General features: G+C 35.6%; 1 protein-coding gene across 19 annotated transcripts in view; it reads right to left on the bottom strand.

The window, feature by feature from the left end:
- ALDH1A1 (aldehyde dehydrogenase 1 family member A1) overlaps window positions 1-21,982 on the bottom strand; it is a 50,631-nt gene extending 28,649 nt beyond the window's left edge. The window contains exons 1-8 of one of the 19 annotated variants that reach the window (XM_086867164.1): window positions 21,728-21,831; window positions 20,802-20,889; window positions 20,467-20,544; window positions 18,178-18,258; window positions 17,504-17,648; window positions 14,296-14,406; window positions 2,063-2,136; window positions 1,650-1,768 (exon numbers count right to left, since the gene is read on the bottom strand). In XM_086867164.1, coding sequence (XP_086723290.1) covers window positions 1,650-1,739 — 90 coding nt within the window. In that variant the 5' untranslated portion in view covers window positions 1,740-1,768; window positions 2,063-2,136; window positions 14,296-14,406; ... (3 more) ...; window positions 20,802-20,889; window positions 21,728-21,831. Of the gene's footprint in view, window positions 1-1,649; window positions 1,769-2,062; window positions 2,137-9,887; window positions 9,930-14,295; window positions 14,407-15,140; window positions 15,274-17,503; window positions 17,649-18,177; window positions 18,259-20,466; window positions 20,545-20,801; window positions 21,413-21,727 lie in introns of those variants that run through there. The other 18 variants (XM_086867166.1, XM_086867169.1, XM_086867163.1 and 15 more) reach the window with 18 other exon arrangements.
- Window positions 21,983-23,372: the final 1,390 nt, after the last annotated feature.

Raw genomic sequence — 23,372 nt, 5'->3', positions numbered from 1 at the left:
ACTTCTGTATGGGACAGAAGAGGAATGGGATGCATAAGAACACATGAGTGCAAAGGCCTTGTTAAACTGGGGGATGAGTGTTGCATATGGGGTGACATTTCTATTTTCCCAACTCTCTTGTCCCTCAGCACACTGCTGGGGCTTTCAGAAAATCCTATATGATATTTGAAAGAGGAGGAAAGCTTTGCAAATATCAAGCCTCCACAGACATGCACTAGATCTTGTAAATAAATGCACTGCACTTCTACAGAGTTAGAATTTGTATGCAGCTTTTAAGGAAATGCTACCTATTGTCAAGGCAAAAGAAACATTTATTACGTGACACTCTCCTTGATTGCACATTACAAACTAGACTTTTCAGCAATGTCTTGTGGTTAATTTTTTGTACTAATATAATTGATTTTTAATAATGAAATATTTTAGAAGAATAGAAATATTTACAGGAATTTGTGTCTTGCATGTTCAGTTACATCAATTGGTGTTTTTCTCATATTAGTTGTTTTCTACTGGAAAACTAAAAAAAATCAGAGTAAATTTTTTTTTTTTTTTTTGAGACAGGAAGAGCAGTAGCAGGCTATCGCATGGCAGAACTACATATCTTTCTGTTAAATATTTACAAAGTAAGATCCTGTGTGATTTATTCAAGAAAGACATGTAGTGGAACACAGTTAAGTTTTTTCCATTAGAAAAAAGTATAGCATGAAATTTAAAAGACCTAATTTAGATGAATACCTGCTTTAGGAAATGAAACTAAACAGTGGTTCTAGAAAATAAAATTATTTCCCTTGCAATGGTATCAAGAAAAATAAAAGAACAGTAACCAAAAACCTCCAGAATTAAGAGGTCCTTTCTGATCAATTCAAACCTGCATGTTTCAGAGGGCAAAGTTTCTGGCAACACTTTTTCAAAGTTCTAGCAGATACTGTGTGTTGCCATACAATATTATGATATACAACCAGCAAAAGAGTCTTTTAAAGTTGAAAACATAAGTCTGGATTCAGACCTTCTTTATTTGTATATTTCTTACTCTATATGGAAAGACTTTTCTGTTTCAAGAAGTTTATGGTAATGTTGCATAGTTAGATTGGTAGACTATATCTAGTTATAAGCTGCTTGTTTACCTGAAAAACAAATTCAGAACCAGATTCATTTTCTCTAATGTAAATACGTGACCAGAATTAATTTTATTTTATTTTAGTTTCATTTTCACACATCCCTTTCCGTGTAAGTTTATCTGGTATAATTATTTGAATCTGATGATAACAAAATGCAATATGCTAATATTTTAATTTGCTATTTTAATTCATTTTAATTAAAATAAAAAGTAGAAAAATTTCCTTCTTTACTCCATTTATACTTTTTGGCAAACTTATAACTGATGAAAATTTGTTTCAGGAGAGAAACAACACCCACACCAAGGGAAATATGGAACTATTCTATCATGCATGCACATATAGGTGCTTTAAATTAGGTTAAAAGGATCATTGAACATCACTTGTTAACATGTGTAAAATCAGAATTCAGCCAGAATAAACAATTTAAGCACTGATTTACAGTGGCTTCCATAGTTCATATAAAGTTAAAATCAGCACATCCTCCTGTCTGAAGTGAATGCATAAGGAAGATTAGGAAAAGCAAGTGTTACTAACCTTGGTATACTTAATTTTCAGATCTTTTAATGGCTCTGGCAGGGCTGGCATAACTGGAGCAGGATTGCCATCTGAGCCTTGCTTCTTCATGTTTTCAGCTGAGAAGTTTGAAGACGTTCCTGAAACACAGGTGAGAAAAGGTATAAAAGGAATAGAGTGATTTTTGCCCTGACTGAGCTCTTGGCTTTATTTGTGCTTTTTTATCTGAACCAGCCATGGTATATTTGCATACAGGAATATGATTGGATGAAAGAATTCATCGCAAAGGGAAAATGACACTACTTATTTTTATGACCGGAAGCCTTTCCAGTGAGCTGAGACCTCGAGGAAGAACATGCTGCTGAAACAATCTGCCTAGGCAGACACCACAAATTCCTTACTAGGGAACAGAGTTTAAGGCCATTTCATCTTACCTGTAAAATTGCTTTTTCTCAGCAGGCAGGTACCCAGAGCCTAGGGGAACTTCCTCACGTACTTGAAGGCAGGTCTGAAGGCAAAGACACACTTGTTAGCTCTGAAAACAAACCAACCTCTTCTTACTAGAAGGTTGATGAGAATAATTACCAGAGTAAGAAAACATTCATTAAGAAAAAAGCCACCTTGGGTTACATTTTAGTATGTTCAGAGTACATTAGAAGTACTGTAATTAATGCTTGTTTTGTAGATCACAGAGATAAGGAAAGATGATAATAAGGATAGAAAATCCTTCATGTGTTTTTCATGAAATGTGAAGGTGGAAAAAAATGATCAATCCAGAAAAAAATTCTCTCTGGGTAGAACTAAGCAAAAACTGTTGTTTTGTTTCTTCTAGACAGCACCACAAATTTAAGGACAATGTTTTTAACACAGTGCCCTTTGGAATATCTAAGTCCAAAACAAATTGTTCAATAGATTAGACTTTTCTACCCTGGGTGGAACTCATTTTTCTGTTTTAGATTATTCAAAGAAAAACATATGTCTTGCACAGGCAAGTAATTTTATAAGATACAAGAAACTCCTTTTTTTCAAGTTCTGCCTTTTCTGTTTACTTATCTCACAGAACCTGTTTTTATATGCTGGGCTTCTGATTAATGCACAGTGGATCCATGCCATAGAAATTGAATAAAATTATCTTATTGCTTTCACTGAGCCTACATAAATGCTTGGAGAATTCACTGCTCACAGTTTTTTCACGTGTCAGGCATCACCTAAACCATCTGTCAATGAAGGACCTTTAACTGATGGATGAGGTAGGACAAATCATGAGCTTAGTTTTACCATGCATTAATTCTGTTTCACATGCTTTCTGAACTAAAGTGCATGCCATAATTGCTATTGATGATTTTTGTGTTTGGACATATGGTTTTAGCAACAGTTTCTGAAATTTAGCTAAGTTCAAGTTATTTCCAGATAACAGAGAATTCTACTGTCACAATAGTCATCTCTCAGTGAGATGTAGAGATGTGTGGACTGAAACAAGTTTCAGCCATTCACCTTGTCCTGTGAATGAAGAGCACCCATTCCCATTGCTAAAAACACCATGATAATGAAAGTTACCTGCTCTCTTATCTACTTTTGGATGCATCTGTCAGCTTTTCTGCCTTAGCTGTCTGGCTGAAGGCATCTGAACACAGAACAGTATGTTTGGAAGAATTTGAGCAGCATTTTCAGACTTTAATATTTTGGGTTACAGTGTTTGCCTGCCTTAGAGAATCATGTCTCATGTAGAAAACAGAATATCTAAATAGGGTTTGTTCATTTTTATTTGGAATATTACTTTTCAGTCCTGTTTTTGTGTAGAATTCTTTTTTTCTAGATTTAGACACTAAAGTCTGCTCTAGAAATCTTCCTGACATTAACTTCTCCATTAACCACAAACAGTTTCTCTATTTATTTCCCCTGCAAATTGCTCAAATTTGCCTAACTGGAGATACAAAACAGAGATCAGTGGATTTCTCTGGTTTCAGGTAAAACAAAGGTCTTTCACACAGATGAGAATGCCTTAAATGTGTTCTCATTTAGGTACCATTGTATTCCTAATTTTTAAAGCAACCCTTTAATCTAGCAGTTAATTATTATAGGTTCTTATGAAAATGATAACATATATCTTCTTTCCATATCTATAAAGGACAACCTGAAATCTCAGCAGGCAGGCTTTAAAGATACCGGATGAAAACTTTCAACTTTTCCAAACATGCTGGTAATCACTGCTTAGTTTTCTACACCATTTATTAATTTAAGACATACTTTAGCCTCCTTTTTTTCTTTCCGTTTCACCTTTGGATTTCATGAATCATCTTAATTTTCCTATTTATTTTCATCTTAGGAATGCTTTTAGCCTACTGCAGAAAGTATTTTATTTTCCTCATATGCCATCTTCCTGTTTATTGTAGCTTTCTGCTATTTTCATTCTAGGAATTTTTCCCCCATCCTGAGTCACAAACTCTTTCACATTTCACCTAAATAATGATATGCAGTTCAAGAACTATAACTAGTTCTAGGACTGCACTATTATTTCAAGTAGTGAATTATAGTGAATTATACAACACTTGAATTGAAGCTTACATAGTTTTGTTGTTAATGTTTTCTTGGAAATGTTGTATTCTATCTAATTCTTTCCTTTCCTTTGATCAATAATTTGGTCATTAGTTGTTACCTTTTCACTGCCGAAGGAAGGAACACTAGAGACTCCACACCCAGGCAAAGTATATGATGTATTTTCTGACTTTGTGATAGTGCTAGTGATATTCCAAAGCATAACATTTATTCCTGTTCAAAGCTACTCCTAGAATTCCCCTATTTAATACAAGTTCAAAGGGGAGCAAGAGTATAGGTCCACTGTGCAAGACCAATGGCTGCATGAACTTTAGGTCTGACTTCTGTCACTCTGTGTCAGGAAGTTAAGTAAAAGTTTTATGCTAGAAAAAATTTGTAAATAGTTTTTCTATGTGTCTCCTCTCAAAGACTGAAAAAAATTAATTAAGAACCAAACACAGCACACCAATTTACAAGTTCTCCTCATATCTGACCGTACAGTGGGACATCAACAATGTTGCAACACTTTCACTGTGTTCATTGTAGTCTCAGTGGGCAAGCTATTTGGCATATATTAAGATTTGTTGCAGCCCCATATTCATCAAATAAGATTTAATTTAATAGCCAGAAGGGCACAGATGAAGGCAGAGCTTCTAGTTGGGCTGGCTGGAAATCCAACTAATGAAACCAGTGTGGTTTCACAGATCACAGAGATATGACCTGTGACTGGACTCTTATCCCTAAAACACAGTGCTAGTTCCGTCTGTAATGCCTTGTCCTTTCCTAGCTGCCCTGAGATATCAGTCCAGGAGCAATTTTTGATTTTACTTGGCATTTTTTATCAGTGTATGCTGAGCTAATACTGTCTGAAAGCCATGATTTTGTTCTATGACCTTCTACTATTTCATAGAGAAATATTTACTTTATATTGTAGAAGAATTTTGTTTATCCAGAAGTTACTTTCATTTTTCTAAAGGCCATAAACTTTTGGGATTTTGCACCCCACAAGTAGGCAAAAGTTTTTTATTCTCTAAACAGACTTTTTTTTCTCTTTTATTTTCCTTTATTTTTTTATTTGTTTTTGTCAATGACTGTCATATTGTCTTCCAAATTCCCACAGTCCACGTGCCTCCATTCTCCAGCAATAGCAGACAATAGACTTAATCTTTGTATAAAGCTGAAATTTTAATCACAGCTGTAAGAAAATCTGGCCCATAGATTTCTACAGAAAAAACCCTTGTCCATCATCTATTTGATCATTAAAGAAATCTATTTCTTATTTTGTTCTAGACATGCTCAAAGGTGCGTAATCAGATAAGATTGCATGTAATTAGCTTTAACCACCTCTAATGTCAGAGGACATTAGAGTGCAAGGACTTTATTGCAGGTAAACAGAGAGTAGATGTTCTCTACCTTTGGGTTTTGTCACTTACAGCTCTGGAAACTTTTCAAACTGAGTACCTCTGATCCACTGATCAATCAGAATTACAGCCTGAATTCCACAGTGCCTTCTAAAAGGGAACATAGAAACCTAAGAAACCTCTACAAAGTTGCTATAATTTAAAACACTGGAGATAAACAATCTTCCATGGTGACTTATACAGTACTGTCCAAAGTTCCCTGGAATAGGAGTTGCACAAGACACACTGCTGCACTCTAGTTATATTGCATCATCTGTGCTGAATTCAGACTGAGTCTTCAATGTTGAAGTACATCCCTAGGCTTTATAAAACCTCACAAATTAAAAAAGAAAAAGAAAAAATCTCTGTTGAGACAATATCATTATTAAAAATCTTGATTATCTGAAACATATCTTTCAAATTTAGAATATACAGGGAGTTCAGAAAGGGGATTATTCAGGGATTTGAGTAGATCTGTTGATCCTGACAGGATCAAGCATTAAGTTATAAGTGGAAGATCTAAGGATCAAAAGCAGTAATATATGTTTTGAAAGTCAAAATCTTTGAGATTTGCAAAATCACTGGATTATCGTTCTGAAATTCTCTATGCTCTTTGGTAATCTTCCTTATGACATTGCATTAATAGCAGTAGAACAGAAACAGTGGCTGCTGTTTAGTGTGATTTGGAAAGGCAGACATATCATAAAAGAGGCAAAACTAATGTGAAATTCATTTTTTGGACCATCCAAATTGAGAGTACAAATCTGGGTAGAAAGTTCAAGTTCTCATAACTCCTATTGCAAAGCACTGAAGTAAAATGACAAGCTTTTCAAGGCTACAGAGCAAATTCCCTTGCCTGTTGCAGGACACTGACTATCCTGCATTTCTGACAATCCAAGCACTCCTTTAATTTTATTATCAGTTTCTCTGAGCACAACTAGCAGTGTTTCACTTATTATGAAATTTCTGTGATATATATACTCAAGGAGTGAGGCAGTAGACAGATACATATCTATCTATTTGAGGGTGAAATTTGAACTATGCTAATGAAAAATTGTTCCCTTTTGCAACACAGACAATAAGAGTGTAAAAAGAAATGTCTTGGAATACATTTCTCTGTCCTCTTCACTCTCATGACAAGTGACAGGATTCAAGGAAATGACATGAAGCTGAGTCAGTGAAGGTTTAGACTGGGTATCAGGAAAAGGTTTTTCACCCAGAGGGTGATTGGGAGCAGGCTCCCCAGGGAAGTGCTCACAGCACCAAGCCTGACAGAGCTCAAGGATCATTTGGACAATGCTCTCAGGCACAAGGTGTTGCTCTAAGAGTGTCCTGTGCAGGGACACTCCTTGTAGGTCCCTTCCAACTCAGTGAGATCCCTTCTGTGCTTCTGTGGCTTTCATCTCACAATGACATTTCCAAAGTACAAGAATAAATTGTGACAGTGGGTAGGTTTAGACTGCTGCATTTCATCATGTGAGCTGGAGGGAAGAGATGCCATCCAGAGGGACTTGAACAGGCTTAAGAGCTGGATCTGTGAGAATCTCATAAACTTCAACAGTCCTGCATCTGGACCAGGGCAATCCAAAGCACAAAAATTCTGTTGGCAAAGAACAGATTGAGAGCAACCCTAAGGAGAAGGACTTGAGGGTGTTGGTGGATAAGAATATCAACAGTTTTGACAATTTGCACTAGCAGCCCAGAAGGTTAGCTGCATCCTGGGCTGCACAAATAGAAGTGAGGCCATCAGGTTGAGGCAGGCCTCTGCACTAGTGACACCCCACTAGAGTGGCAGGGAACTTTCCATTAAACCAGGTTTCTCAGAGCCTCATCCAACCTGGCCTTGAGCACTTCCAGGGATGGGGCATCCACAGTTTCTCTGAGCAACCTGTGCCAGGGCCTCATCAGGGTAGATTTTTTTCCTGATACCTAATCTAAACCTGCCCTTTTTCAATTAAAGCCATTACCTCTTGTCACTACGTGTCCTCATGAAACTTCACCTCTCCAGCTTTCTCGTGCCAGGCTCCCTTTACTGATGGCTGCCATGAAATCTCCCCAGAGCCTTCTTTTCTCCAAGCTGAACAGCCCCAACTCTCTCAGTGTGTTTCCCTGCAGTGCTGCATCCAGCTGTGGTGTTCCAGCAGATGGGTGTGGACCTATTGGAAGAAGTCCATGGAGATGCCCAGAGGGCTGGAGCATCTCCTGAAGGGGAACACACTGAGAGAAGGCTCTGGGGAGATTTCATGGCAGCCATCAGTAAAGGGAGCCTGGCACGAGAAAGCTGGAAAGGTGAAGTTTCATGAGGACACGTAGTGACAAGAGGTAATGGCTTTAATTGAAAAAGGGCAGGTTTAGATTAGGTATCAGGAAAAAAATCTACCCTGATGAGGCCCTGGCACAGGTTGCTCAGAGAAACTGTGGATGCCCCATCCCTGGAAGTGCTCAAGGCCAGGTTGGATGAGGCTCTGAGAAACCTGGTTTAATGGAAAGTTGCCTGCCCATGGCAGGGGGGGTTGAATTAGATGATACTTAAGGTCTCTTCCAATACAAATCATTTTATCATTCTATGATGCTAAATAAATATTTAGAATTATTAATTTCTCTTTCTGTTAGTTGGACATCTGGTCATTGTAGTTTATGTTTTTTTTGTAGCATGAATAATAAAGTATATTAATTTTTGGAGACAGATATTTTATTTTTGTATATAGGACAATTTACACATGAAATAATGACTAAAATAGGATCATAAAAACATCAAACTAAAATAAAAGGAACTGGGTATAGTATGGGGCAATGAAAGATTGAGTAGTGATGCAGGAATTATTACATCATTTTAAAAAACTTTTATCTATAGAACCCATTTGAGTTACAGGTAGTAATATTCTTCATAATATAAATTAGAAGACTACCTATTTCATCGTTACAACATTTCTTAAAAGCTGCAGGAATATTTGGTAGAATGTAGTATGTTTTGCATCCTTAAATTGAAATTACTTATAACTGATTTTTGTTTTTTTTAGTTTATCTTAAAAAGAATCACACAAAAGTCAAACAGAAACAAATACAAAGAACTCAGTATAGTCTGCTGCAACAAAATTGTATCTATTTCTAGAGAAAGAAGAAAATTCTCACAAAACTGGAATAAGAGTTGTACAAAACCATAACTGGCTTGTAAAGGTCCTTCTCTACATTGCCCTGAAATAATGGAAAATGGAAATGGAATATAAGCAACTCTATTTTACTCATACCAATAGAATTTTCCATACTTTCTTAATTCCTATTTATTATTCAATCCTGACATCAAATATTTGCCATTAAGGTCATAGAAAGTGTCAATGAATAAGTTATCATATGACAAAAGTATGGGTTTTTCAATTAGGGTAAATTAGTTTTCATGTCAACAGGACAATTTTAATTAATAAATGTCTATAGTTTTTCTAACTTTATGGTAGAAGTCAACATTCATATCTTTTCTGAATACTCTTTTGCAATACTCTCTGGTCCAAGAAAAGGAGAACTCTGAATAAAACAGCATTATCAGAACAATGCATTAGTTAATAAATGAGTACAGTTTTATTAGAGACTATAAATAGTCTATGGCAACATAGAATGACTTATATTTAGAGTATCTTTTTGTGAACAAGAACAAATGTATTCCTGTTCTTCCTGTTAAAAATAAAATTATTTTTTAAACTTTTTTGGTGCACGGTTCAAATGAGGGAGCAAGTAATAAGTAATGCAATAGTTTGAAGGTCTCTCAAATGATTTATTACAAATAAAGAGAAAGAATTTATGACACAGGTCACAATAACAGCTCTTATCAGTGAATTTAATGAATAATTTGAAGCAAATCAATCGAAGAAAAGCTGTTCAGTGTTAGATCAGAATCAGACCCAACACTAGTTATTAACCTACATTGTTAGCAACAATTTATGCCAAGTAATTTTCAACATTTCCTCCATGAGCCTTTGTTTCAAAGCCAAGTTTTAGACAGCCTCAACTGATTTTACATAATTGCTATGTGTGCTTTTTAAGCCTCTGTGTAGTAATTGTGTTCTTCAGCTATGAAAGACTCACAAGTGAAAACAACCCTCTTTCTTTCTAATTTTAAAGTTTTGAAGAGAATATAAAAGAAGTTGCTGTACAGCTAAAATTAAAAATAGTCAGAGGTATATTTAACATCTACCTCTTTCTTTGATATTTAGAAACAATTCTCTGAATGAATATCCCTTAATTTCTTTACATCAGTTTTTATTATTTTCATGTTACTGTCTTATATCAATTATCAACATCACCAAAAATACAGTATTTTTGAAAGGCTTACTTTTGTATGCTTTGATATAGGATGTATTATGTCCTGAGTTCTCTGCAGTGAAAAAAATTCAAATCTTTTTACTCAAGATGAGCATTTTTTTCATATATCATGGTAGTTAACTGCTAGAACAGAAAATTTGAAAACTGCAATTAATAGAAGGCATTAAGAAAATGCCTACTGAAGGTGCAACTGAACTGATGTAAAACTAATACAAAGTCCAGGATTATCTATTTTTGTTATCCTGTCACCCCACTCCTCACTCTAACTTGCTATTTATTATTTATACTATTATTTCCAGGAAGTTCCTACAGAACTGCCTAGAAAACATGGAACAGATAAATAATCTTGAGGTCAAAATTTCCCTTTATAATACTTGAAATCTAATTAGAACTGCTAAGAAGGAACCATATCTGCAGCAGGAAAATGACTTATTAGGAATAAAAAATCTTGGCACAGTGACTAATCACACAGCATTTCCAAATTGACTGTGACACTCAAGTACTTTCCTTGTATTGTAATGTCAGTGGAGGATTTTGACGGATTTCCAACTCCTCTGTTTCCCAACTTTTTAGTTTAACTTAAACAAACAAACAAATAACATGAAGCAATTGCCTTTGTTTGCAAATGTCAGTGAGGTTTCTGTGGATGCTGTCAGAGATTGCTGCTTCTAATGAAAAGTGAACTTTAACCGGGGTGTAAATCTGTTTATCTCTGGTCTGGGGGACCAGGACTCAGAATTCAAATTCTAATATAGAATAAAACTTTTGCATTACGTATAAAGAGTCTCTGTTTTCCAGCTGATAGAGTCTACTCTCTTTTTAAGGTAATTAGTAAGATTCACATTATCCCCTGTTCTGTCGTTAAAGTCTTAATTTCAAGTTTAGGCGTAGTGAGTTGGCTACATTATCTTGTTACTTGTGCTTCCCATTTTTCTCTACTTTGTTGTGATTACAGAATCACAGAATCAGCTAATTTGGAAAAGACCTTTGGGGTAATCAAGCCCAACCTGTGACCCTACACCAGTTTGTCAACCAGACCATGGCACGGAGTAGCACATGTACAGGGATGGTGGCTCCACCACTTCCCTGAGAAGCCCATTCCAATGCCCAGTTACCCTTTCTGTGAAGAAATTCTTCCTAATATCCAAATGGTTATAATCCAATTCTCATGCTTTTGTTGGTAGAAATATTTTACTACTGTGTGTGTGCTACTCACCAGCGCCACTGTTGAATGAGAATTTACAGCTAAAGCAGTAGACTAGGATTTTTAAAAAGAAGATGTGGTCAGTCTAGCATCCACTGAATCCTGTCAAGATCTTTCCCATTGTTTTGTGAATTTTCAGACGGAGCAGTCTGGTAAGTCCTGGTAATCATCTAATTAAGTAATTGCTTTTAAAAAAGAATATGAGTTGTGAGAAATTTGAAGCATATTGGTAGTTCCTGTAAGATGCCTGGAATGCATTTCAGGATGGAAAATAGATGATAACAACATAGTACAGGAAATCAGGTTAATAACATACACTTTGGGAATTAATGTTTTAGCTTTGTTACAGAAATGTGTTAGCCAGCAGAATTACAAATGCAAACCCAGCAACAGTAATTCTTGGAAGGAACAAAACTTACAGTGAAAACCATACTCCTGTATGTGGTGTGTGACATTATTCCCTTTTCATTTAAAATTAAAAGTATGTTTGTGAATATGATAACTCTGTGTACATTTGTTTTTTATTGCAGATAGAACTAGACTCACGTTTTGGGACTGATTCAATAAATGTATTTCACTTCTCTTCTTAGAAGAAAATAAGAAAAAGAAGGAAAAATCTTTCTCAAATAAGTAAGAATGTTTGAAATGGGAACATTGTAGACCAAGAAAATATTACAGTACTTAACTAACTTATTGTAATTCTGAGGAAAAAAATACTTGCAAATATTTTCTTATTGTTACAGAATTGATAAGAAAACAAGAGTAACATTTGGTTGTTGTTTTTTTTTCTTGTCCAAGAAGTGTGGCATGTGTTCTGCTTGTCTATCCATAAACACATGAAAACCTACAGCCTCGGTGTGCTTTTCCTGTTATTTGATATTTTGTTACATTAGGGTGATGCTCTGATCATCTGTGAACAAAGCCCTAATAATCTATGTAATTAAGAATGTAAGTAAACTTCTTTTTTAGATGATTTTTGTGCAACATCATCTTCTGCCAAACTGTCCCAAGAAAAGTTCAGACCTTTAAAGCAAATCCCTGAGGAGGTTTATAAATTTTAAAAAAAATTAAGTTAAAATTATAGGTATTTTAATTTAACTGCACATATAACAAGGCAGTAGAATAATTAAAAACTTCCTTGTTTCTTTCAGATTGTGTAAGAAAAACCATGAAGACTGAGAACATGAAGATTTTTTATTCCTGATATAAATAAGTATTTTGATAAGATTTCAGTGCATTTTTCAACATCTTGCTGAAGCCTGCCAAATATATATTTTCTGGCATATTGGTTTGGTAGTGAGAATGCAAGTTTTATGCACAGTAATTATACTAAATGCTGAAAAAAAATCTCTGAATTTTTGCTGGATGATATTTGTATTCTGGGGCAATAATTATAGCAAAAAAATGAAATTTACTTTGATGATCAGCACATCATGCTGGAAAAAGCAGAGGCAAAAATAAATCAAAGGCAGGAGACAGTGGTCAAAAGCAGAGTTACTGTTAGTTTCTTACCCATTTTCAATGAAAAACCAGCAGAATATAGTTAAAGTTATAAATCTGGCTTGAAAAGCAACACTATTACTTCTCTTTCTTGTTTCCTTATCTTGCCAGACTCCACTGACACAGAAGTTTTGCAGGCAGTGGAAGAGAGTATTTAGTCTTTCATAACCAACATGAATTCATAGTTGTTTTGCTACTGGTTTTCATAGGGTTTACATAAAACTACTCCTTTATTACTCCTTTCATCACTGTCAAGAAAGATTTAAAATTTCATCTCAAAACTAAGTAAAATTCTGGTGTTTTCTCAAAATGTCCTCTGAAAATTTGTATTAATTTAGCATGGGCAAGTAAGAAAACTTTTACTTATATTACAGAAGGTAATAAAACGGAGAGACTGAAGGGAGAATTAGCAGACGAAGGAGAGATTGCCAAACTGCATACGAGCTAAAGCGTTGCTTGAACACTAATCAAAATAAAGTTCTGATGAGATGAAGATTTAGCTACTGTGGGCTAAGAGATGAATTAGAAGAGAGAAATGTATGTATTGATCTAATTAAACAACCTGAGTAAATGTAAGCAAACTTATTAGGAAAAACCTCATTAGAAAACTTTGGTTTTGTAGTTTGCACTCTGAATATTTTCCCATTCTAGCTTAACGACGGCTAAATACTCCTTTTGCCACCTCAGTGAGAGCAGAAGCACACAATTTATGTTTCCTTGCAGTGGACAAACATCCATACCTCTGTGATGCATCTTTTGAAGAGAAATGTTCCCAAAGCAATTGTCCAATTTTTCAGCTGCTGGAAGCTGGAGCTTGAACTGCAGTTCCACTTTTCCGTGCAGAAACCTTTTTTTTTTTTTTTTTGGGCAGAACAACTTTTCTTCCTGAGTACAGTTTCTTCCACTGTACTCTAGTCAGTTAATCACAGTAGTTGGGGGCATGCAAGGGCACTCAATCTCTTTTCTAACAATGAAACTTCTCACTTTTTTATTCACCATTCCTTGATAAATCTGCTTTCCCTGTGTCTTCTTTTAAACCACTGCAGTACACTAGAAGTTTAAGTGGTAAAGCTGACAGCTACATGCTAGGTACACTAGAATATGTTCAATTTCCTTCTTCTCTCACAGGTCACTTTTGCACTGATGAAACTGCAACATCAGTTTGGAGAATATTGTCCTTATACTTTCTTGTCTATTTTTCACAAGATTAACTTTCTTTTTTTATTCTTTCATCAATAACAACTCTTTCAGCAAAATCCTCTTAGCTGATTTCTTGTGAGAAATCAGATTTAAAAAAAAAAAATGTACGTGCAATAATTATGCAGTATCTGTGTAACATCTGTCTAATATTTTGCAACATTGTAAGTTCTTAGAAGCTCAAATATCTCTATACATTTCTTTTAAAAGTGTCCTCCATTGCCAAGGACACTTAATGATGGAAAATAATACTGTCATATCCCTGTGAAAGAGAAGAAAATTTCTACTCAGTAGTTTTCTCAAAACACTACTCAGGAGTGTTCTGAGAAAACCTACAGAATAGCTGCTCACTAAGGAGAAATCACATGCGATTCAAGTGCTGTAATTTGCAATGAAGAGGAAGAAAAATTTTTAAATGAGAGCCTGTTTATCTAGCCAGAAAAGTCATGGAAGTTCATATAAAGTCAAAGAACACTGTTAAATTGTCACAGGATGGATCAATACTTTTAGTACTCACAGTTCAGAAAAGTTCAGTACTTGAGGAATTGCATTTTTAGTTTACTTAATACAATCACAACTATTTAATCATAGAAGTTTTTGGATGGAAGGACAATCAGTTTAAGAAGATCTGAAAGACAAAGTGCAAAAGTTGCTTTGACAATATTTTTGTCATGATTTTTTTCCCCATTTCTTCTCTTTGTCATAGCAAGTAAAGCAAAGTAATATGAATATTTTATTCTATTGGACTATAAAATCTTGTTTTAGTGTAGCTAGAGTTGTACAAATAAAGCATTAAAAAGCAAGAAAACATCAAATACACAAACTCTTTTTACGAGGGTAAAGAAATAGCTATTTTGTCATGCTATACATGTGACAACTCTAAGAGTGAATAAGATTAAAGTTTCAATAAGACATTTCAAATCCATCCTGTTTTTTCCTACCCAGTCCCTAATTTCATCATGAACTGAAGTATAAAATTAGTTAAATAATATACACTGACAACATATTCCGAAGGCTTTTGTATCACAAAGAATATATCTTAAAAATAGTCATGGCAATTTGTTTCAGAAAAAGTTTTAAAATTTCAAACATGCAAAAATGTCATAACTTCACAAATACTTCCAAATAAAAGTTCTCTGAGTTACTTTTTATTTTTCCCCAGACCTCACCACAAAATAAGAAAAACTGTTTTCTTTGATCTAAAAAGATATTACTTCTCAGGGTTCTAAAATTTATTTACTACTAAATTTTCTTTAATTTTGGAATAAATATTAATGCTAATGGAAATTTAAAAAGAAGACAAATTAAGTTCATTGACTCAACTTTTAAACAAGACACTAGAAACCAAGGAAAGGTACTAACCTGAGTATTACGTAAAGACATTTTTTCATATAGGTTTGTGCTTGTAGATGTACAGCCAACATAGAAAAATCAGAATGAATATCAATGATAGAAATTTCTTGCTTGATGTTGAGCATTTGCAGAAGCCTGCAGTCTGTGTAATGCCATGCAGCGGTTTAAAAAGGAAGTGTTTGTAAAAAGGGATGGTCAGCAAGAACTGAAAGGATATTTGGGTAGTAACTCCATTACAGTAAGAATATGCCTTCTTTGTCCTAACAATTTCAGTTATTTGTTTACATGATAAAAATGGAAATGGATTCAAAACTCTCTGGCTAAAAGCTGAAAAATTTTTTGTATAGATTTTTATGCTGCTATATGAAGATGCAAAAATTTCTGTATAAAGCAATCTGTACTCACCATCACTAAATATTTTTCCAGCATTCCTATTAACAGTTTAAGGTTAACCAATCATCAGAATTTCCTAATGAACCTCTGGCTTCTGAGGAAATTAGCAATCCAATTAATACTCTGCATGTACCTGTCTACAAGACCATTCAGGTTGATCATTGTTAGTAGTTTTTTATATAGGCTAAACAAATCCTTTGACTTCAGAAATTCTGTTGCTACAGCTCAAACATTATAAGCTTTGTTGCCTTTACTCTTTTATTACCTGTTTTCTGTTTTTCTGGGTTTTTTTGTTTAGCTAGGAATATCTGCCTTTATGTAATTTTTAGCAATTTGTCTGAAAATATAAGCAATGAATATTTAATTATACTTAGTCTGAGTTTTCATTCTGAAGTGAATTTAAGCACTATATCAAATCCAAAAAGATGCTCATTTCTAGTGTCAAAATACCACTGGTTCATCCTACATATATATTTATCACTGTGATTTTACCTCTATATGTCTCAAGAGTAAGTCTAAATCAATTGCAATGCAAGCATTAGCAGCACAAGATAAACTATTATCATGACAAGCTGATTTAGAGCAGTTTTTAGTACCAAAGTCACTGATCCACTAGGAGCAGCGTCTCTCAAAGAATAACTTATAAAACAATATGCTTTATGCTTTTGTAATATCTCTGGCTAGACATACACAAGTATGAATCGTATGTATGTGCCACTAACACCTACAGGTGCTTTTGCATTACCTGTGCATTTCAGAAGTTACTTTTCTCTTGGTTCTGCAGCTGTTTATTTTACCCTGCATTCTGAAGCTTTCACAAAGTGTCATACTGAGAGTGGCTCAAGCTGAGCTTGCTGTCAAAACTATGTCTGAGCTGAGCTTCAGAGACAGCAGTGAATTGGTAGCACTTGGGACTGTGGGTTCTGCTTTGTGTTACATAACAATCTTCTAGTCATTCCCCTCAGCTAGTGACAAATGCTTTCCCTGGTTCATGACATACTAAAATGCTAACTTCTTACCCCACAGCACTATCTTGCTCCTACTCTTGCCATGCCAGTTAATGGAAGATGGGGGGATTGTGTGCATTGCACAGAAAATCATGCTGTTTTAGGCATGGAACAATTTCAGGGGCAGGCCTATTGGTTTTACATGAGGAAAGCTACAAGATAATGATAGAAACCATGGTTCTGATATAAGCATGTGAAGGGATAAATATATTTCCTCTTGAAGAATCACCAGTTTGTTTACTATACATGTGATAAAGTGGAAATGATTTCCTCACTTTTAAAAAGTTTTAACTTTCTAGACATCTTTTTGATAGACTTTAGATTAACTCAGTTTTACTATTCCGCCCTAATATTTTTCTTTCTGACTAATAAATGGATTTATATGAGTTCATACAAGTTTTATGACTTTTTTGTACCACTGGAATTTATATAGTCTCAGATGTCAAAAGTTCATAAAATTAATAATGTCATCACTGCATAAAATTATTAATGTCATCTAGTATAGAGATTTTTCAAGTCCTGAGTTTTTGTTAAAGTACATATTTATACCTTTTTCTTATGCCACTCTTACACTTTAATCTAAAACACATACAGAAAGAGAAAGATTGTATAAATTAAACAGTCTTAATTGCCAATACTGAAGAGCTGTTAATGTAAATTCTTTTATTTCCTTGGGTGAAAAAAGAACAATTTTTCATCTGTGGTGTAAAGTAGACCCACACAATCAGTACATTTTTGCATTGCTATGGAAAGAAAAGATCAAACAGAAGAACAATGTAAGGGCCAAAACTGTCTCCTTGCTGGATTTAATGCAGTTTGCACATAACTGTACCAATAGCTGGGGAAGTAAATAAACAAATGGTATATTAAGAATAAATTGCAAAAATCTCCTAAAATTCTTGCAACATCTCCGTATGGAGATGTTTGCTCCCATGTTGTCTATGTCCAGCTAGAAATTTCTTGCCCCCCTACCTCCCAGTAAAGCCTCAGAGGACGTCTTTTTGACGGGATATTATCTTCTCCAGTGCTGTAACACTCTGGTATGTTCTGATAATCAAGCTTATACTTTGTCATTCATTAAGCATTCCTTTTGTGTCTCATTAGTCTGATGTCTTGTCTGTCATAAAGAGATGTTTTGGGCAGAAAGGAAGTTATTTTTTCTTAATATGTGTAATGACATTTTGATGGCAGGATTTTCAATGTGTCTGTTTCCTTTTTTCCAATAGGTTTTATATTCTGGATATCAGATTTCAAAAAAGACCATTGAAAGTTGTTTAACTTTAAAGATTTATTGCATTAGCATTGCTAATTAATGGATAAATTATTGACACAAATTACTGTCACACAACTTCTTATGAATGCAGACACATACATACTGTATTAGCAATTTAATGTAACAATTACCGTAAAAGTGGTTGTCTATAGCTCCTGAATCTTATGCAACAACCTCTGAAGATTCAAACTTTACATATTTATGCATTTACATATACATATATGAGTAGACTCATAAAAATTCAGAAGCACTCACATTTATGTTCAATGCAGGCATGTATTTTTTGTATTAGTTGCACAGCTATACCTTCCCTAAGCATGCATTTCATCCAAAGAGCATGGTATGAAGTCAGTCAAAAAATGTAAGGCCTTACCTTCAGAATCAGGACTTGATTTCTCAGACGTGTTATTATTCACTTCCACAGCACACTCTGCCCTAACGTCTGTAATCAGCACTACAGAAAAAGTACCAGGCATGACCTCTATATATACACAATTCACTAATAGAAACAAGCAAATACTTAGATTCTTGTTTCAGTTCAACATTTATCAAATGATATTACTGTTAGAAAGAGATCCTTCAAGCAAACAGTCTGCATTGAATTGGGAGTTATCTTGATGATACACTTCGGGGGGAAAAAAGGACCTTATTGTACAACACAGCAGATGAAAATACCCGCAGCCACTGCACGTACCACTCATTCTGTTAACCATGTAATATAAATTGTCATTTTGACATGTAGACTATTTCTCTTCCTCTATCACCTCCATGTCAATCCAATTCACTCATTCTTGCCAATGATGAAATGAAAAAAAAAAAGAAAGAAAAAAAAAAAGAAAAGGAAACAGGGAAAGATTGTTAGTCCAGATCTGCATTTGCGGAACATTTTAAAGCCAGTTAGGTTAACCATTGGGAAGATGTTAGTCTAGATAAGAGAATCCCCACTGGTTTTCTGTCTCCCTTAGACAATGAAATCACGTAGTTGTGTCTGTGCCTCTGTTTTGGATTGTTCTGTTTTAACACATAACAGATTGAGGGCTGCCTACTATTCCTAATTAACTCAAACTAATGAGAGAACGGGTGGAGGGAGTGCCAAAAAAAGAAAAGAGATCATGTGTTGGAAGAGATTGAATTACAACTTAAAGGGGATGGAGAAAGGAAAAGAAAAAAGAAGAAGGGGGAGGAGATGCAAATACCATTAAGGCTGCAAAGTAGGGGAGAAGAATCGCCTGAGAACAGATTTGTCTTTCATTTCTAACAAGAGTCAAAGATGTCTTGCAAAAACACCAGGGAAACATAAGCAATACAATATTGAACTAATGTTAGATTATTGTTTCTTCTTCAAAACTACTTCAGCACCCACTACTGTTCTGGTTCCGCTCTCACTCTCCTGCTACCAGTAAGTTCTCGGCTTGATAGCACAGCCCTTAATTAAACCAGTTTCAAGATAAAGCAAGTAAAAGTCTATTTTCAGATGTGCACATACAATGTGAAATGTCATGTTTAGAAGGGTACTTATTTGTCCCAGTCACAGAAGAAGACTCTGGCCAAAGCTCCCACATTTCTGTGTCTGAGATCTCCTTTCTCTAGGAGCCAAGATGAAGATGGGAGCCTGCAGGAGGCAGATTGGACAGCAAGAGTGTGTTTGCTGTGATTGCAGCTGAGGCTGTAGGACTGCCTGGAGTGAGACCTCACCTCTTCCACAGATGTCTCAGCTCCATTGATTCAGGTTGGGCAGGAGAAAAGGGGGGCAGAAAGCAAAGAGAGGTAGAAGGGGAAACCAGATCATGACGGGGACAAGGGGCAGGCTGGTGTGGGAAGTCACTGGATTGAAAGAAAGAAGCGTCATGAAGAAAATAGGTTGGCAGACCAAGGGAGTGGAAGATACAGAATCAGTTAAACTTTCACATTAACAGAATTAGGGAAACGCTGGGAAAGAGAGAGGCAGAAAGCAGCATGGAGCTGTGTGAGGAGAAGTTTTAGCAGGCAGTGTGCTTTGGGGAGAGGAAAGGGGGAAAAAAGAGAGCTGGGAGAGGCAAGGGAGAGGCACCGCTGTCATCCCAGAACCAGAAGCTCTTGCTGGGTCCTATGCCCGCGTGTGCCTGCACACACACGTGCACAAGTGCGCGGAGTGCTCCCTTCTTTACTGCTTCTCAGACTGGGGTTAATAAGAAACCTGAATAGTTCAGCAAAAGCCATGGGGATGTGACAGGTAAGCAGGAAGAAAATAGCCAGCTCATTTTGGCAGTCTGTGGTTATTTGCATGTAAGGAGGCCAGGCTGTGTGCAGATGAAATGAAGCAGCGGGCTGCGGCAGGGCAAAGGACGCGCCGCCAAGTTCTGACAGGCTGAGGTGTGACCTGATGAATCCTAACCACCCTGGACATCCCCAGGACAGCGAGGGGAGGGACAGCGTGGCTACAGGGTGCTGGACACTGCCTGGGCTTGGGATCTGAGTAGGGAGGATGGCAAAGGGAGCCCTACTGCACCTTGTCTTAGACTGAACACAAATGCAAATTCACTTACAAGTTCAGCCAGTGGAGGACTGAACATTGCATCAAGGTTTTCTTAGATGATTTTTTTTTCCCAAGGAAATTTTTGGCACCTTTTTTTTTTTTGCAGAAAACGAACTTCAAAAATTTTAACATCATCTCATTACTTACCAATAAAAGATTTTTTCCTTGGGTTTTGCTTTTTTTTTTTTTCCCCAATTTTTTTTTCTCCTTGGAGCAGGATATGTCCTATATAAAAGAGATACAAAAATTAGCTTTTGAAATGTGTTCTGCAACAGAGCAGCCTGATATATGTGCCCCAGATACATGAGCACCTGTATCTTTGCAATTACTAAGAAATTTTGGACATCCATGGAATTTAACGTATGGCATTAGTGAACAGATATAGCCACAATAATCATAAGGAAACATGTCATAGATAGTTGGGAATATTCTTTTTGCATTTGTATATGTCCAGGTCCACATGGGCCAGACAATTTACTTACCTACAAATACATCTCACTGAAAAACTTTCAGGAGAAGCTGTTGCAGTATGCCAAGAGGTACTCTATTTTAACTTGCATCTAAGACTAGCTGTTCAACAAAGCAAAAGAAGAGTGTGAATTGTAGCCTTAAAATCAAAAGTGAGGGAAAGAAAATTCTGGTTTCCTTTAAACAGTTCCTGTCATGGAGACTCCAGACAGTAGAACCCTTTAAGCTAGTAGGCTTAAAACCTAGCCAACAGAGCTGTGAAGGAATACATGTGTAGGTATAGGACAATCGTGTTTTCCATTCTCTGCTATCATAATTTCCTAAAAAGTAAAGGAAATAGTGAGAGAACAGATTAACTCAGTTCCAGTCTCTGATTCCAAACACCTACACAGAGAAAACAAAATAGTTGGTCAGTGTTTTTGCCAGTTTCAACTGGTAGAACCTTCTGTATTGCACCTGTGTGCACACATAGGTAAATGAGAAAGATCAGATTTACAAAGTTGTTAATTAACTAATCTTTCTGAAATGGGTTTTGTACAGTGTACAATTGTGAGGTGAGCTAGGGTCTGTAGTAACACAGAGTCCTCAGGCAGGTGCAAAGGAGAGCTGCTTTATTGTAAAAAGCAGGCCTTTTAAAGCAGTTAGGCCTTTATCAGTTACATACTTTCAAATCATAACAAACATAATTCAACCTACCACAGCACACCACTATGTGAACATGTAATGGTTATATAACTTGTTTTTCTACCTCTAATTCAGCTGAGTCACTTTTTTTATAGTCCTTTTTTGCCTAGTAAAGTAGAAGGCCTGAGCCATGATTTCACAAGGCCTTCCCTTTGTAAGGTTTTACTTAAATGCAACTTACAATCACTTTTTTCACCCCCTTTATCAAAAAGACCTTTGCATTCATTCATAAATCCAGATGAATATTTTATGCCACCTGAAAAATTGCATCTATGAAAACGCAGGAGGAAAGGGAAAAGTGATGACCATTTGGCTGAAATCCCAGAACAAATAGGCAAAGCTCTGAAGAGAGCAGATACTAAACCTGTTCCACACACATTGCACTACATGTTTACACAAAGCTAATGCAGACAGTCCTGTCTCACTAGACCACACCAGGGTATAACTCTTCTTTGGCTAAGTGAAGCTGTAACAGTCTGCTTTTACCATGGATACCCTTGCAGAAAAAGCTGCCAGAAATGGAGTTTTGTGGCTGTTGTGAGACTTTGAAAAGTAGATTTCCATAGGATTAGGCATCAAGTATTTGACTTCTCTTGCTCTCAGGAAGGATGAAAATGGATTGAGGATATGAGGAGGAGGTACAGCCCCCACTTGTACATTTTGCCAGTCTGCTCTCTAAAAGAGTATTAGATTAGTTTTTCATTTTCCAAACTGACAGTAATGGGAATGAATGCAGAAAAATTAAAATCAACTGCCTGAAGAACTAAAAGTTTTTCAAAAACCTATATATATATATATATATGCAGATGCAATCTCCAAATACCAATTTACACAAAGTAACATCCAACACCCAAAGAAGAGGAAAAAAAAGAAGTGAAAATGTACACTTCTGTTATAATATTAATGTAGGGAAAAAGGGAAATACTTATATCACACCATGTAAATAATGAAGAACTACATTCAAGTCACTGGCTGTTGTGAATGAAGCTACACCAGATTAAAATTTTAATCTACTGCACACTTGTATTACACACATGTAGCAGTCTTTCATTAAAGATTGAATTCCACTGAATAATATGGAATTTTTCATTCCTCACATCAAAATATTATTTTTTAACTTCTGTAATTATCTTCAAATTACTCAATCAACCTTTGTTTTGAGGTGACATATGAAAAGTCAGGCTATTAATGTTTTCTGCATGATAGTTATCACAGGCTTCTTGGGCAAATAACTTCAGAAATAAATTTTGCTTTTAAAAGACAATAAATATTTTAACAGTATTAAAACTATATCTGGAAATCTATTATCAAAACTCTCCATTGTAACAAGAAAATGCCTTCAACAGGTATCTTACTTCATGGTAACAAATATCCCACAGATATATTGATTCATCAGCAACCACATGAGCATTGAATTTTACATTTTACTAGAAAAAGTGTTGTTCTGCAAAGACTGCAGGAGCTCTGTAAGTCTGTATGAGTATGCACCTCTCTGAGACTTCAGAGAGCATGAAAAAGAATCAGTATCTGAAGTATACGTTCTCCACTGTTTGTTTTACAAATGCTGAGGCTGTAACAAATAACAGATAACAAATCTAAGCTTTCTTTTTACAATAAAGATGGTATGAAACCTTCAATTTTTAATAATTATTGGATCAAAAGGTATTCTATTCTGTTACTATTTTGTGTTTTAGCATGCTGTGCTAGCAGGAACTTCCTAAAGCAGTAAGCAGTAGCTTTAGCAAAGTTAGTTCTCCAACACTCCTGCTTAATTGTCACCCAAGTAAAATGCTATCGGTGTTAGGAGATATTCTGAAAAAATGTATTGTAGCCCAGTTGGAATGCTACCATCATTACTGGACATTGTGGGGAAAAGTCCAGTAGCTACCAGCTTGTGTTTT

The sequence above is a fragment of the Cyanistes caeruleus genome, chromosome Z (genome assembly GCF_971803275.1).
Source record: "Cyanistes caeruleus chromosome Z, bCyaCae1.hap1.1, whole genome shotgun sequence".
Classification (NCBI taxonomy): Eukaryota; Metazoa; Chordata; class Aves; order Passeriformes; family Paridae; genus Cyanistes; species Cyanistes caeruleus.
This window is presented reverse-complemented; position numbering and strand designations above follow the sequence as displayed.